The 14,832-nt window shown below is 32.2% G+C and overlaps 1 protein-coding gene across 1 annotated transcript in view; it reads left to right on the top strand.

Moving 5' to 3' along the window:
• The window catches only part of Rat1 (5'-3' exoribonuclease 2 Rat1), a 99,819-nt gene that overhangs the window by 12,343 nt on the left and 72,644 nt on the right, over positions 1-14,832 (top strand). The window contains exons 5-13 of the mRNA XM_089248342.1: positions 1,763-1,936; positions 2,754-2,916; positions 3,551-3,601; positions 5,983-6,000; positions 6,369-6,458; positions 7,991-8,040; positions 9,840-9,965; positions 10,731-10,810; positions 13,679-13,736. Of these exons, the coding sequence (XP_089104468.1) occupies positions 1,763-1,936; positions 2,754-2,916; positions 3,551-3,601; positions 5,983-6,000; positions 6,369-6,458; positions 7,991-8,040; positions 9,840-9,965; positions 10,731-10,810; positions 13,679-13,736 (810 nt within the window). The remainder of the gene's footprint in view (positions 1-1,762; positions 1,937-2,753; positions 2,917-3,550; positions 3,602-5,982; positions 6,001-6,368; positions 6,459-7,990; positions 8,041-9,839; positions 9,966-10,730; positions 10,811-13,678; positions 13,737-14,832) is intronic.

The following is a 14,832-nucleotide window of genomic DNA, read 5'->3' on the forward strand; positions in this document are numbered from 1 at the left end:
GAAAAAACGCAAGACAGAGAAATCATCTAATGAATATGACATACATACACACACATATACGCAGACACAAAATATTACATTGATTTGAATTAAGATTATTGATTTGTTTTATTAATATAAATAAAATAAATTATAAATGAAGCAAATAATTAGTATTAAGATAAATAATGGCAACAACGGAAGGTGCGATTCAGAAATTTTTTGAGTGATGGGGTAATGTTTTTTCCTTTTTTGCGAGAGCTCAATAGGGAAAAAATATATTGCATATTAAAAATAACTTTCAATATCATTTATAGAGAGCAAATATTGTTTGAGACGTTTTTTTAATACAAATATTGAAGTGCAGTCAAGAATGTCAGCTTGGCAGATTGTTGTAAAATTTCGGAACAAGAAACGTAAAGTGATTTCTCTTTACTGTTTTATGAATAAGTGGTATAGATAATGTATTGCTAAATCTACTCGATGTTCTTGAAGTATTGAAGGGTAAATCGAGTTGATTTTTATGTAGAAGAATTATCGATCTGTGAAAATATAGATAACGGAGGGGTAATATATTTAGGTTTAGAAAAAGTTTGTGTGAAGGAGTGGAATAATCGTTAGTAAGTGCTCTTATTATTTTTTTTTGCATTTGAATAATGGGATGTAAAGTGCTTATGTAATCGCTTCCCCATACAGTCAGGCCATATAATATATGTGAATGAATAACGGCATAATAAAATGACAGTAGAAAAGGTCGATTTACATATTGCTTAAGGTAATAGAATTTGTATAGGGTGTATCAAAGTTTTGATTGCATGTGTTTTATATGTGTTTTCCATTTTAGGTTGTTATCTATATGTACACCAAGATACTTTAATGAAGATACTTGTTCTAAAGATGAACATGCGCACGAAAAGTTACATGGGCAGTTTTGGCTATGAAAAATAATATTGTATCTAATTTCTGTATTGTTATGCAAAGAAAAGCTCATAAATTTTGTTTTCGATACATTAATTTCAAGATTATTTGCAGAAAATTAATTGCTAACTTTGTCATGATTTATGGTGTTCGTTAAAGATTGATGATCTATTGCTGATTAAAGTAATGCAGTATCATCAGCGAATGTTATAATTTTAGCAACTAAATCAAGGTTACAGAAATCGTTGATAAATATAGTAAAAAGTAGTGGCCCTAAAGTAGATCCTTGAGGAATTCCTTTCTTCATGGACATCGGAGTACCAATATATTTGCCACATTTAACTCTTTGGATCCTATTCTGAAAGTATGATTTAAATAGGCTATGTGCATTACCTCTAATTCCATACAGTTTAAGTTTATTAAGTAAAATGTTATGGTCAATGCTGTTGAAACATTTTTGTATATCCAGGAAGATAGCTATTGTTTTCTTTGATTTGTCTATATTATCAACAATATAGTTACTAAATTCAAGAAGTGCAGTTTCTGTATTTCTATTTGGAAGAAAACCATGTTGGTTGTTTGAAAAGAAATTATGCACATTTAAATATGAAAAAAGTCTGTCTCTCATAATTGTTTCGATAATTTTTGATGCTGTACAAAGAACTGAAACGGGTCTATAATTGTTCAAGTCATTTTTGTCACCTGTTTTGTAGATTGGGGTTGTGACGGCATGTTTTAATGAATACGGAAAAATTCCATTTTCCAAACACTCATAACATCATTACTATCATAACATCACATTCTGTGTGTCTGTTTATTCAAATACAATGAAGCTCTTATAAAATTACGCTAATTTCTATTATAGGCTCCAAGGGCTAAAATGAATCAGCAAAGGTCACGTCGGTTCAGAGCCGCTAAAGAAGGAATCGAAAAAGTGGTAGAACTGGCACGTTTACGAGATGAACTAACTACGAAAGGATGTGAATTGCCGCCAGAGAAAAAGAAAGAAGAACATTTTGACAGTAACTGCATCACTCCTGTAAGTAATATCTTGATTCTAGAATGATGCAAATAAAAGCTGAATATGCTGTCTGGCGTCTTGATATCTCTGAGACATGAAGCGAAATGCATCATGCCCCTCAATGTTCAGTGTCTTACAGCTGAGTAATTAGTACACTGATTGGAATCTTATTTACACAAATAGGACTTGTATCCTCTCATAGAATTTGTCAAAGAAAGGTGTGATTTTTGTCTTTTTTTTTTTTTTTTTAATTGAGAAATATTATTAGGCTACAAAATTTTGAAATAATCCCTTGAATTGGAATTGTAGTAGAGTTTTTGTTTACAAACTTTTGTAAGACCAAGTTTTTGATGAAACACTCAAGCTTTTGTTAATTTAAATGAAAAAAATATTTCTCATTTTTTATATTTGTAGTATTTGTACAATTTTTTGATGGAATGAGGCAATTGGTTATATGGAATCCAATTGTATTAAAAAAAATATCAGTTAATTCAAAACATAGGTTCTGTTTTCTACTCAGTTGCCAATTCTTCTAAAACTTTTCACTTTTTTTCCCCCCTAATGTCATACAAATATTTTTCGAAACAGTCAATTCATTCACATCTGCAGCAAAATTAACCATATTTGAGACTGCATTGTGAGGCTTTATCTTTTAATGAGAGCTTCACTGACAGCAGTACTTTTTTGCTACCCATATAATGCTGAGAATCTTTACAGCTTTGGTGCCGATTTTTCACAATCATTAAAATACCCAACTGTTCAGTAAACACTTTGTGAGCTAGAAACTATTTCCCATATTTTTAAAAAATCTTTTATTTTTGTAAATTTTTTTTAGGGCACACCTTTCATGGACCGCTTGGCAAAATGTCTTCACTACTACATTCACGATAGACTCAATAATGATCCAGGTTGGAAGGGTATTGAAGTGATACTTTCAGATGCCAATGTCCCTGGAGAAGGGGAGCATAAAATAATGGATTTCATTAGGCGTCAGAGATGTATGTATAGTATATATACAACTTTTATCAAAACAAAAATATTCTTCAGATTTAACATTTCTCTGTGTGCAATATCAAAATTTATTATATAATAAGGAACAAGATTTCCATTATAAGCTGTAAAGAGATCTTAAAAACTTAATTTAAGTCTTTGAGTGCATTATTTTTATTTGAAAGCTATTGATTTTCTTTAAAGAAAAATGAAATGTTTATAAAAATTGCAAAGCGTATGATGTTAAAAATGCCAATCAATTGCAGTTCTCATTTGTAAGAAACTAGAATTGTGAATTGAACAGTGTGTGTGAGAAAAAACTAACAAAAGATTTATTTAAACAGGCTAAAATTCCAGTGGAAAATCTTAACTATCATGATGAAACATTTTCACCATTACTTGTTTTTCTAAAAATCACTAATTTGGTAGAACAACTACTTTCTTTTTGAAATATCTGAAATTTTTAAATTTGAGGTGTTGTGTAGTATAGTTAACGTGTAATAAATATGTATTTATAACGAAAATGTTAAAATTACTTATAAAACAGCATATAAACATAAAATTTCAAATAATTGTTCATTTAAAGCATATATTTAACTAAAAGCTGAATGCTTTATGTATGGCATGTGTTTTTTCTTAAAGCCAATCCTGATCATGATGCTAATACAAGGCATTGTCTATGTGGAGCTGATGGTAAATATTGAAGATATATTTGTCATTTTTCTTTTTAAATAACTCAAACTTGAAACTTATTAGTGTAGGTTGGCATGGTCTTACTGAAATAGATTCTATACATAGCAGAGAGTCTCTCTATATAAACTGAAGAGCCAAAAAAACTGGTACAGGCATGCGTAGGCAAATAAAGAGATATGGAACCAATCAGAGTACGGCGCTGCGGTCAGCAACGCCTATATAACACAACAAGTGTCTGGCATAGTTGTTAGATCGGTTACTGCTGCTACAATGGCAGGTTATCGAGATTTAAGTGAGTTTGAACATGGTGTTATAGTAGGCGCACGAGAGATGGGACATAGCATCTCCGAGGTAGCGATGAAATTTGGATTTTCACGTACGACCATTTCACGAGTGTACCGTGAATATCGGGAATCTGGTAAAAAATTAAATCTACGACATCGCTACAGCCGGAGAAAGATCATGCAATAACGGGACCAACGACGACTGACGAGAATCATTAAACGTGACAGACGTGCAAACCTTCCGCAAATTGCTGCAGATTTCAATGCTGGGCCATCAACAAGTGTCAGCGTGCAAACCATTCAACGAAACATCATCGATATGGGGTTTCGGAGCCGAAGGCCCACTCGTGTACCCTTGATGACTGCACGACACAAAGCTTTACGCCTCGCCTGGGCCCGAAAACACCGACATTGGGCTGTTGAGGACTGGAAACACGTTGCCTGGTCTGACGAGTCTCGGTTCCAATTGCTTCGAGCTGATGTACGGGTATGGAGACAACCTCATGAATCCATGGACCCTACATGTCAACAGAGGACTGTTCAAGCTGGTGGAGGCTCTGTGATGGTATGGGGCGTGTGCAGTTGGCATGATATGGGACCCCTGATACGTCTAGATACGACTCTGACGGGTGACAGGTACGTAAACATCCTGTCTGATCACCTGCACGACGGACTTGGACAATTTCAGCAGGACAATGCGACACCCCACACGTCCAGAATTGCTACAAAGTGGCTCCAGGAACACTCTTCTGACTTTAGACACTTCCGCTGGCCACCTAAATCGCCAGACATGAACATTATTGAACGTATCTGGGATGCCGTGCAATGTGCTGTTCAGAAGAGATCTCCACCCCCTCTTACTCCTACGGATTTATGGACAGCCCTGCAGGATTCATGGTGTCAATTACCTCCAGCACTACTTCAGACATTAGTCGAGTCCACGCCACGTCGTGTTGCGGCACTCCTGCCGCACACGATCCCTCCTCCTACACGATATTAGGCAGGTGACCAGTTTTTTTGGCTCTTCAGTGTATATACAAGGTGCATAAGTGACAGGGCTTATGATATTTCACTGGCAAACTGTTGATCCTAAAGGTATACTTCCAATTAGAAAAAGTATCCAAATAATATGTAGTACTCAGATATACCATTCATATTGCAAGGGTTGTATAGTTATTAACATAAAAATGTTAACTTTTTATATAGACACCCTGTGCTCAAGAACCTAATTACAAAGTTGTTGCCCTGTCTCTCCCAATGCAAAAAAAATTCCACGTTTCTTTGTGCAATGTTTGCTGAAATATTCAAATTCAAAATAGGCAGTTGGAAAAAAACAGTGTTAAATGCCGGTAAAATGGTAAATACAAAGACCAAAACAGACGAAATGCCCAAGGTTGGTTGCTTGAAAAATGGTGGTGCCGAGTGCATATCTAAACTATATCAAAAATACACAACAAAATACAGCAACCCATATGTATTTAACACTTTTTTCCATCTTTTCAATTTCAATATCTAAGTGAATATTGCACTTAGATATTGGAATTGGAAACGTGGAATTTTTTGTTGTTGTTATCAGAAGAGATGGGGCAACAACTTTGTGTAGTTCTTGAATACGAAGTGTCCGTATAAGAAGTTAACATGTTTATTTTAATAACTATGCAACCCCTTGCGACATAAATGACATATAGTGTAGAATGTACATAAACAGAGGCCATGGCTCGTTTTCACGAAGTGTGCTACAAGATTTTTGCTGAATTTCACTTCGTGAAATAATTGTTAAAAACTGTCTTGGGTTTTTTTCCCTAATTTATTGATCTTATCCATTATAGAGAACTGCAGTGGCAAAGTCTCTGTTAAACTGAAATTACTCATTTAAGTCATATTCTGGAAGTAGGAGAAGGGCGAGGATATTGAAAATAAGAGGGCTTTGAGAAAGGAAAGCAATTAAAAAAATTTCAGTATCTCTCAAATTATCCTAACCTTGATGTTTTGAGATTACCTGTACATTGCATTTGTGATTCATAAATTTTTATTTTTTGAATATTCAATATACTTATATTCAATATACATAATTTTTGAATTTCTTTTTTCTTTCAGCTGACTTAATTATGTTGGGTATGTGTTTTTCCCATTTACTGAAAAATATTAAAATTTTATGTTCAGTAAAACCTCTTTAGCAAACGTCGACAGGACAAAAAGATTCTTCCATATAAAAAAGTGGGTTACTGTTAATCAGGGGTTTGAAATGCATTATTTTATTGTTCACGGGCAAATTATTGTTTGACAGTACGGGAGGAGATGACCGCATCTCAAAGTGTGTTCGCTAAGAGGGGTTTTACTATATTTTTACGATTCTTTATAAATAGTTTGTTCAATCTGTGATTCAAGTCAATGAAAATAAAATTAAATATTTTTGTATGTACACACATTTTGTAGATTATTTATATGACAAGCTTTTTTTTTCCAATTTATGTTTATACCAGGTCTAGCAACACATGAACCCAATTTCACCATAATTAGGGAAGAGTTCAAGCCAAATCAGCCAAAACCTTGTGAACTGTGTGGACAATATGGTAATGGAAATATTTTTTTTGTTAATCATGCTGTTATGAAAATGTTTTAAATTTCATATTGATCATTTCTGCTGTAGTAACATTCAATCTGTTATGATGGCGAACTCCATTAAAATCTTAATTTAATAATAAATTTCCAAATTAAATCTACAAAAATATTGAGTTTATTCCAAGGAATTCAATCATGCACTGTGGGAGTATTTTTTTATGGCATTGATTGAGAAAAAAATGTGTTGCTATGAAAAAAATGCAGCGCACATTGCTTAACCTCTTCGCTTACAAGCGAATTGGCAAGAAATTTGGATGCTCTATATTTGACGAATCAGCAATAAATATAGTAACCTTGTCCTAACTTAACCCCACGTTAGAAAAAGGGAAGAAAAAGAACACAAATAAAAGAGTAAGACAGTATAAAAAGATAGGTGATAAGAATGTAGGTACAAAGTTAGATTTCTTCTCATCTTCACCCTACCTGTTCTCTTTCAATCTTATAAGATACATCATATGTGGGAAGAAGAAATTGTCATCAGGGTATACAAAAGGAAAAATATTGTAAGGTTGCAACAAAGCTTCGGAATGATCAGGAGAGAGAGGAAGGAAAACAGTGGACTTGTTTGAATTCATTCTACTGGCATTTGAAAGCAATATTACGTCCTTTAATCGTATATTGGTTAATTATGATCACATCAGGACTCTGGGTTTCTGATAGCAATACCCAATTGATAACTATATCTGAAAAAAAAATCCTGTTAGTAAGCATGATGACCATATGTACCATTTTGTCGAACAGAATGAACTCTGTTTTTCTTTCCTACCTAACTAGTTTGAAAATATTTAATCTCCCTTTTTCTTCATACTGTTCTAAAACTTGATTTTTTTTGTTTACGATTTTTTTTTAAATTCAGATGTTATGAGTTAGCATTGAACTATCTGATGTGTATCACAGATTATGATAACTTTTATAATGTACAGTACGTTCAATAGATCCCTTGTGAAAGTCTTCCAGCTGAAGAACTGTGATCATGTACATATAAAAAGTTTATTTTTTTTCAAGTCCCTGTGTGTAAATTGTGCTTAAACTAGAAATTTAATGAATTTTAGTTTTGTGTGAGCAATTTAATGTTTTTCACCGGAAAAACATGTAGCAGTTTATTGTCATTTTACCATATTGGTGGTTTTATATATATCTTTTGATATTGCTATTAACAAAGAATTTTCTATTGTAGTTCTGCACTTCAAAAGTATTGAATCTCAAGCTGAATTTGGAGTATTTTCATGATATAAGCAAATTTCAGGGATGAATTGAACTTATTTGATTTACACTAGTGTATCCCCTATTGTTTAGTCTTTACATAAAATACAAATATCAGACAATACAACCTGATTTTGATGCATATTTTTATTTCAACACTTTAAAATGTGTTTCAATTTTGGGGGTTTTTATGTATGGTTTTTTTTTTGCTTTTTTTTCGCAGAATAATTTTTTCATAATTTTGTGGTGTTAAATTTCTAGTGTCATGTTTTCCCTATAGGCCATGAGCAAAAAGACTGTTGTGGTCTTCCAAAAGAAAAACAGGGAGAGGTAAATGCTTCATTTCTATTGATTGAAATATTTTTACTTGACAAGCACAAACGTAAAAAAATAATTCTTTACTCTGAAATTTTTTTCCTATTGGGGCTTTAAATTCAGGTATGGTCAAACGTCTTATGTGTGGAACAATAAAAATAATTTTTTAATCATTCATATTCGAGGGTACCTGACCTGCAGACTGAGAGAAGATTTATGCGAAGTGAATGACAATGCAATTATCTAGTTGTAACATGATGACCTGGGATCTCTTACAATCTCATGTTACGTAGTCTCTTGTCTCTCCTCTGACATTTCTCGAAAAAATAATTTGTGTGTTAATATTCTTAAATTTATGTATGATTGAATAGGTAAAACAAACAAATTTCTAGGATGTTTTTCCTTTCTGTGGTTTTTAGTCATGTTTCAAGATAGTGTAACCAAAGCTCTTTTTTTTGCTCAACATTGACACAGTTCCTCTCCCTCCTTGGGGACAGTGACAGAAATCGCCAATCCGCATAAGAGTCTGAAAAATGTTTTCTATTTATTTTGGGGATTAACATGTTGGGAGTTATTCATTCATGATTGGCTCAAAAAGTATTACCTTTACAGCTAGGACAGTGTTTTCGTGTAAGCTTTAAGATCAAGGATAGGTTTTTTGTCTACAACTATCAGTCACACATAGGAGCTTATAATTGGTCAATCACCTAAATAATAGCTGTAACTTTTACTAAAGATACAGCTTTTACTGTTTTTGTTTTATTTTTTTGTAAAAATATTTGGGTAAACGCAATCTCAAACCTATCTTTGCCTCTTATCACATTTTTATGTTGAAAATTCTGAATATATTTGAATTCAGTGTAATGTCATAATTTCAACCATGCAAAATAATAAAACAATACAGAATGAATTGGCGGCTATATCATATGAAGTGTGTGCAAAAGCATTTCATAAATAATTTGTGGAAAATGTTTATTTTTCAGCAACTTGTGAATGCATTGTACTAATTTAGAAAAATATGCATGAAAAATTATTAATACAGTTTGACAGTAAGAAACCTGATAACCTTCTGAGCTAAGGATTGCCAGAATTTCAAAAATTTCATCTGGGTGGTTGTATATGTTGTACATATTTAACAGAAAATTACTACCTGTACAATCTTTTTAGAAAGAAAATTAAGCAGTACATGAAAAGAAAAAATTTATAATTTTTGCCAACTAAACAAAATCCTATAGAATTTTAATTCAACTGAATAAAGAAAATTATTGCTTTCCAACATGGAAAATTTGAAAATGTGCTCTGAAATTTGTGCTGGAAATCTAAAGGAACCAGATTATCAATAGTCAGATTTTTTTTAAGATCAACCTGTACCTCATGAAGTAATAAATATTTTCGGTCTGAACAATTTATGATTAATTTATGCTTTCTCAATGTCTTTGATAGGCATGCAGCATAAAAAAGGATACATTTTTGATGTACATACTAGTAATTTTTACTACTAATGTATAAAATATATGGAATTACGAAATGAAAATTTTTATTTCTGGAGCAAATTAAAAAATAAATTTTTTTTTTAGTTTTTTGTTAATTAATATAAATACAGTTAACACTCATTATAATGACCCCAGGTTATAGCGATCATTCCATTACCAAATAGGATAAGTCCCAAACGTTGGAACTACTATCACATATGCTTCACTTTTGATATAACGACCCTCCCAATATAATGATAATTTTTGACGGGACAAAGGGGGGTCATTATATCAAGCGTCGACTGTATATTGCTTGTTTAAATGAATGTTTTTTCTATGCAGTTTGATGAATTACAAAAGCCTATAGAATCAGATGTGGAGTTTATCTTCATTAGACTTAATGTACTTCGAGAATATCTAGCCAAAGAGTTGGTTATGCCTTCCCTGCCATTCCCATATGACTTGGAGGTAATTTTTTTCAATTATTTCCTTAAAGATAAATAATGTATGTTCCTGAGATTGAAGAGATGAGGTGAAGCTGATGATATTAATAAAAATACAGATTACTAAATACTTAGATTATGCCATCCTAAAATTATCTGAAACTTTTGGGGAGAAAACAATTGAATCTCTCTCTCAACCGTGTAGTGTTTGCTCAGATGTGATGATGGATTTTATTATAGTTCTACATTAATATTTACTCATTTACATCTGTCAGTATAGGCAATGCATTCGCAATGCAAACTTCAAATGAATGCTCCAATACACTACAGGAAAGTTTTCAGATAATATATGATTTATAGGAACATACATTTTTGAAAATTTTTTGGAAAAAGTCATATGATATAATGTATCACAGATGTTTTGCCAAGGGGGTTTCCCATGGTTAAAACCCCCAAAGCAGAATGTGCAGAAAACTGTGATGTGTGATGCAATCAGTGCTGCTGCAGAACAATCTCGGGAAGAATTTTAAGAAAAGCACTCTTCTATGTAGAACACACTATTATGGGGAAATTTACCATAGAACATTTTCAGTCAGCTAATCGTTGGTTGCAGAACAGTGCAAAACATTCTGCTTTGAGGGAGTTAAAACAGTGAGGAGTAAATTAACTAAAAAACCAAATGGGAATTTAAAAAAATCTGAACTGCCAAAGAATATAAATAAACCTTGTTCAACTGTACTTCAATAATTTTTTTCTTATGAAATGTTTAATATCAGTTTTCTCTTTACAGAGAGCTATTGATGATTGGGTTTTCATGTGTTTTTTTGTTGGCAATGATTTCCTGCCTCATCTTCCTTCGCTCGAGATTAGGTTAGCTTGTCATTTTTATATAATATTTAAAAGAACTTGATTTTTATTGACTCTGCCAGAGAATCAAATATCACTCAATGATCTATATCAGCGGTCCCAATTGGGAATTCTTGGTATCCATGGGTCCATAACCTTTTTAGTGGGGGGGGGGGGGGGATTTGTAGAACAATAAGAAAAAATATATGTTAAATGGAAAAAGAAAAAATATATGTTAAATGGAAAAAGAAATAATACGAATAAATGACTTAAAAAGAAAAGCTTTAATTAAATTAATGTGCAAAAGTATTGCTACAATATTGGTAGAGTGCAGAAGTAATGCTGTTATGATTTGACAAAAATTCACCCTTAAGGATTTGTTTTTTGCTGATGTTTTAATTAACACCAATGCTGAATAAACTTTGGCAAAATTTGAATATATTTTTCCACATAAACAAGATTGACTGGGCAAAATGTGTAGCAGTTGGCAAAGATGTGTGGAACAACAAGTTTAAGGGCAAGAATCAGGGAAGTAGCACTTTCTGCCAAGTGGCGCCACAGTGCCATCCATCTGGAAGCATTGGTGACAAAGGCAAAAAGGATTCCAGTGGAATTGAAACAAACATTGAAGGACTGCGTCAAAATCATAAATTTTATCAAAAGTAGAGCTGAACTCATGACTCTTCCACCAACTAACTATGCAAAGAAATATAAAGTGACCACTGCGCACTCAAGTAAGGTGGCTCTCGAAAAGCAGTGACTCGATTTTGGAAGCTATGCAAGGAAGTGAGATTGTTCTTAATGAAAGAGCGCGCACAATCACACATACTGCTCTGAAAAATTATTTCCAGAAAATCGAGAGAACAATTTAAGGTTTCTTACAAAATTAATACCTATCCAACATCTTCAACCACCTCAATGATATGAATACAAAATTGCAAGGTGCTGATATAAATTGTTTCCATGTTGGGGACAAAATTGAAAGCAACTATTTCAAAATTAGAATTTTGGAAAAAATTACTCGCAAGTGAAAATGCAGAATCATTCCGAATCTCATCAAGGTTTTTAGAGATTTTGCACGAGAGACTACTAAAGGAAGAAGCTTGACTAATCATGCTTCATTTGCAAAATCTGAGGAAGACTCTCTTTCCAGATAAAATTAAATTATGGATTCTGTATCAATTCTCTGTAAAAGAAGGCAATCTTTGAAGGCAAGGAAAAAGGTTTAATTGACTTAACTACCAATGGAGGGGGCTTTGGATTGCATGCAAGGAAAGGATCCAGGCTGATTTCTGGACTTTGTTGCAAATGAACTGCTGAGGATCAAGAACAAGGCCTTGCAGACTTTTCCTATTCCAACTACCTACCTCTATGAGCAATAGTTTTCAACACTGTTCAGGTAAAAAATGAATCGAGAAAAAGACTGATTAATTTGGATAGCAAGCTACGTGTAAAATTGTCAAAAAATATAGAACCAAATTTGTTTGGGAGCTGATCTCCCCATCGAAAAGTCTCGCCACTGAGAGCAACAGGCCTACAATGTTACAAATATTTAATCATTACCCTTCACTCACAATTTGAAGTATAGATGGCACCACTGAAAAATCAGACACACTACTAGTTACACACTCGTTAGGCTAGTTACACTGTTAGATGCACACACTTCATTCCAGACTCTGCCATGAAGCTGGGCTGGAAGAGATCTCGACAACAGGATAAGTCCGGTGGCCGAGCCCCTGGTGTTCATTCATTCATTCAGAACCAAATTTTTAAAAACTTGTAACAGAAATACTAGTTCACCGTTCACACTTAATTCCTATAATATGTTTAATACTAGCTAATACTTGTATATTCTTTATTATAACACTCCTGCCTCTTTATTTAGTTGTCAAAATTTACAGGTGTTGCTTGGCTGAGACATAAAGGTCCAGTCCATGGCAGGCACCATGATTTCCAGGGGTCTACAACTAAAAGTATTTGGGAATCGCTGATCTATATTATTACTGGCAGAGAGTTTGACAAATTCCAGGTGTCAGGTTTCTGAAACACTGGCACTTGAAATTTTCTGTATGTGATGATGAAATTTAGGATATGATGACGATTAACATGATGAGTTTAGGATAGGAAATTTTAGAATTTATGTCATCTTATGTAAAAAAATTTAGATTTGGAAAGTAATAAAAGAATAAAGAGGTCAAAGTGAGTGTATGTCCCTAAAGAGTAAAAAAAAAAAAAATTTACTTTTTGTCTAGATTTAAAATTCTTGGCAGCTAAATTTATTTTCAATTTGTCAAATTCTGATTACTGGTCCTAATCAGTTAGGTATTACAAATTTCACCCACATTATAATTGGTACGCTTCTGCACTTCCAAAAAAAAACATTGAACGTCACTCACCGATTTTGGACATTTATCAGGAAATCTTCTATAGTGGCTGCTCTTATATCGTCCTCCTCATGCCAGAATCATGAATATGTAATGTGATTAGAAAGAAAAGAACATGGGAAATGACGTTTGAATGTTTACTCTATCCATGTTATTCTATGGAAGTTATTTTCCTGAAATGTTTCAATAGGGATGTACATTCATGTTTCAGGCAAAACTTAGATAGCAAAATAAGGTATCCAACCAGCTGATAAAAAAAAAAGGGGAAAATTTACACATGCTTGCTTTTGGTATGTAGGGGACAATATGTGATGCAGCATTTCTGATAAAATTCAGATATTATTGAGTAATTTTTTGAAAGTATGCTGCTCACAATAGTGCAGTATTTATTTCAGAAATTACAGTAATCAATAAAAACAAGTTCAGGCGAATACTCGCATATGCTCACATTTTACGCTCTAGTTTTATCTTCAATTACACTTATGCAAATTATTTGAATTTTAATCAGGGAGAACGCCATTGACAGATTGATTATGCTTTATAAAGATGCTGTCTATAGGACTGGGGTATGTATAAATAGTTTTTTTGTGAATTAAACATTTTTATGAAGATTTCTGGGGTGGGGGGGGGGGTGAGCTTTTTGATGAGTATGCAATTAACACATTTTTAATTTTTATACTTAACTGTTTTATAATACTCTGTGGCCTTCATGTTATTGTCAAAAAAATATGATATAAAAAATTACCACCCATTCTAATTATATTTTAACCACTTCATTTATAAGCCATTGGCAAGAAATTCACATGATATCTATTTGATGAAAGCAGCGATAAATATGATAACCTTGTTCTAATGTAATGGCCTGTGTTAGAAAAATGAAGGAAAAAAAAGGAAAGAAAAACAGTATTACTTTAATCTTTCTTATCTGTAATACTTACAGATAAGGGAGTAGGTATTTAGTGTTTCTCTTTTCATCCTCGCCTACTTGTTCTCTTTCCCTTTTTATGTTCCTGTATATATAGTAGAACCTATTTAACCTTAGAATATAGAAGCTATAGTAGAGGCTTTCTACCTCCTCATCACAGAGGTAAAAAAAGAACCTTTTCTCGTAGGGTTGCAACAAAGTTTCATGGTGATGAGGAGAGACGAAAGAAAACAAAGACTTGTTTGAATTTATTCCACTGGCGTTTGGATGCAATATTATGTCCTTGATCGTAAAGTGGTTAAATAAACTAATAGTTAAATATTTTTTGTGCACATAAAGATTTGAGGAGTTTGATATTCTTTTTCACTATCATGTAAGAAAAATTATTTGCAAGAAGCAGAAAAATACTAATAAGTAATTTGTTTTGGGGATATATTTTTAATTATCAAATATTTATATTTTTTTATTAAATAAAATATTTATATTTTTTTATTAAATAAAATATTTATATTTTTTTATTAAATAAAATATTTATATTTTTTTATTAAATAAAATATTTATATTTTTTTATTAAATAAAATATTTATATTTTTTTATTAAATAAAATATTTATATTTTTTTATTAAATAAAATATTTATATTTTTTTATTAAATAAAATATTTATATTTTTTTATTAAATAAAATATTTATATTTTTTTATTAAATAAAATATTTATATTTTTGTATTATATTCAAA

Source organism: Pholcus phalangioides, unplaced genomic scaffold (genome assembly GCF_987345545.1).
Source record: "Pholcus phalangioides strain wild (caught in Gottingen) unplaced genomic scaffold, Ppha-v1.0 ptg000003l_1, whole genome shotgun sequence".
NCBI classification, from domain to species: Eukaryota; Metazoa; Arthropoda; class Arachnida; order Araneae; family Pholcidae; genus Pholcus; species Pholcus phalangioides.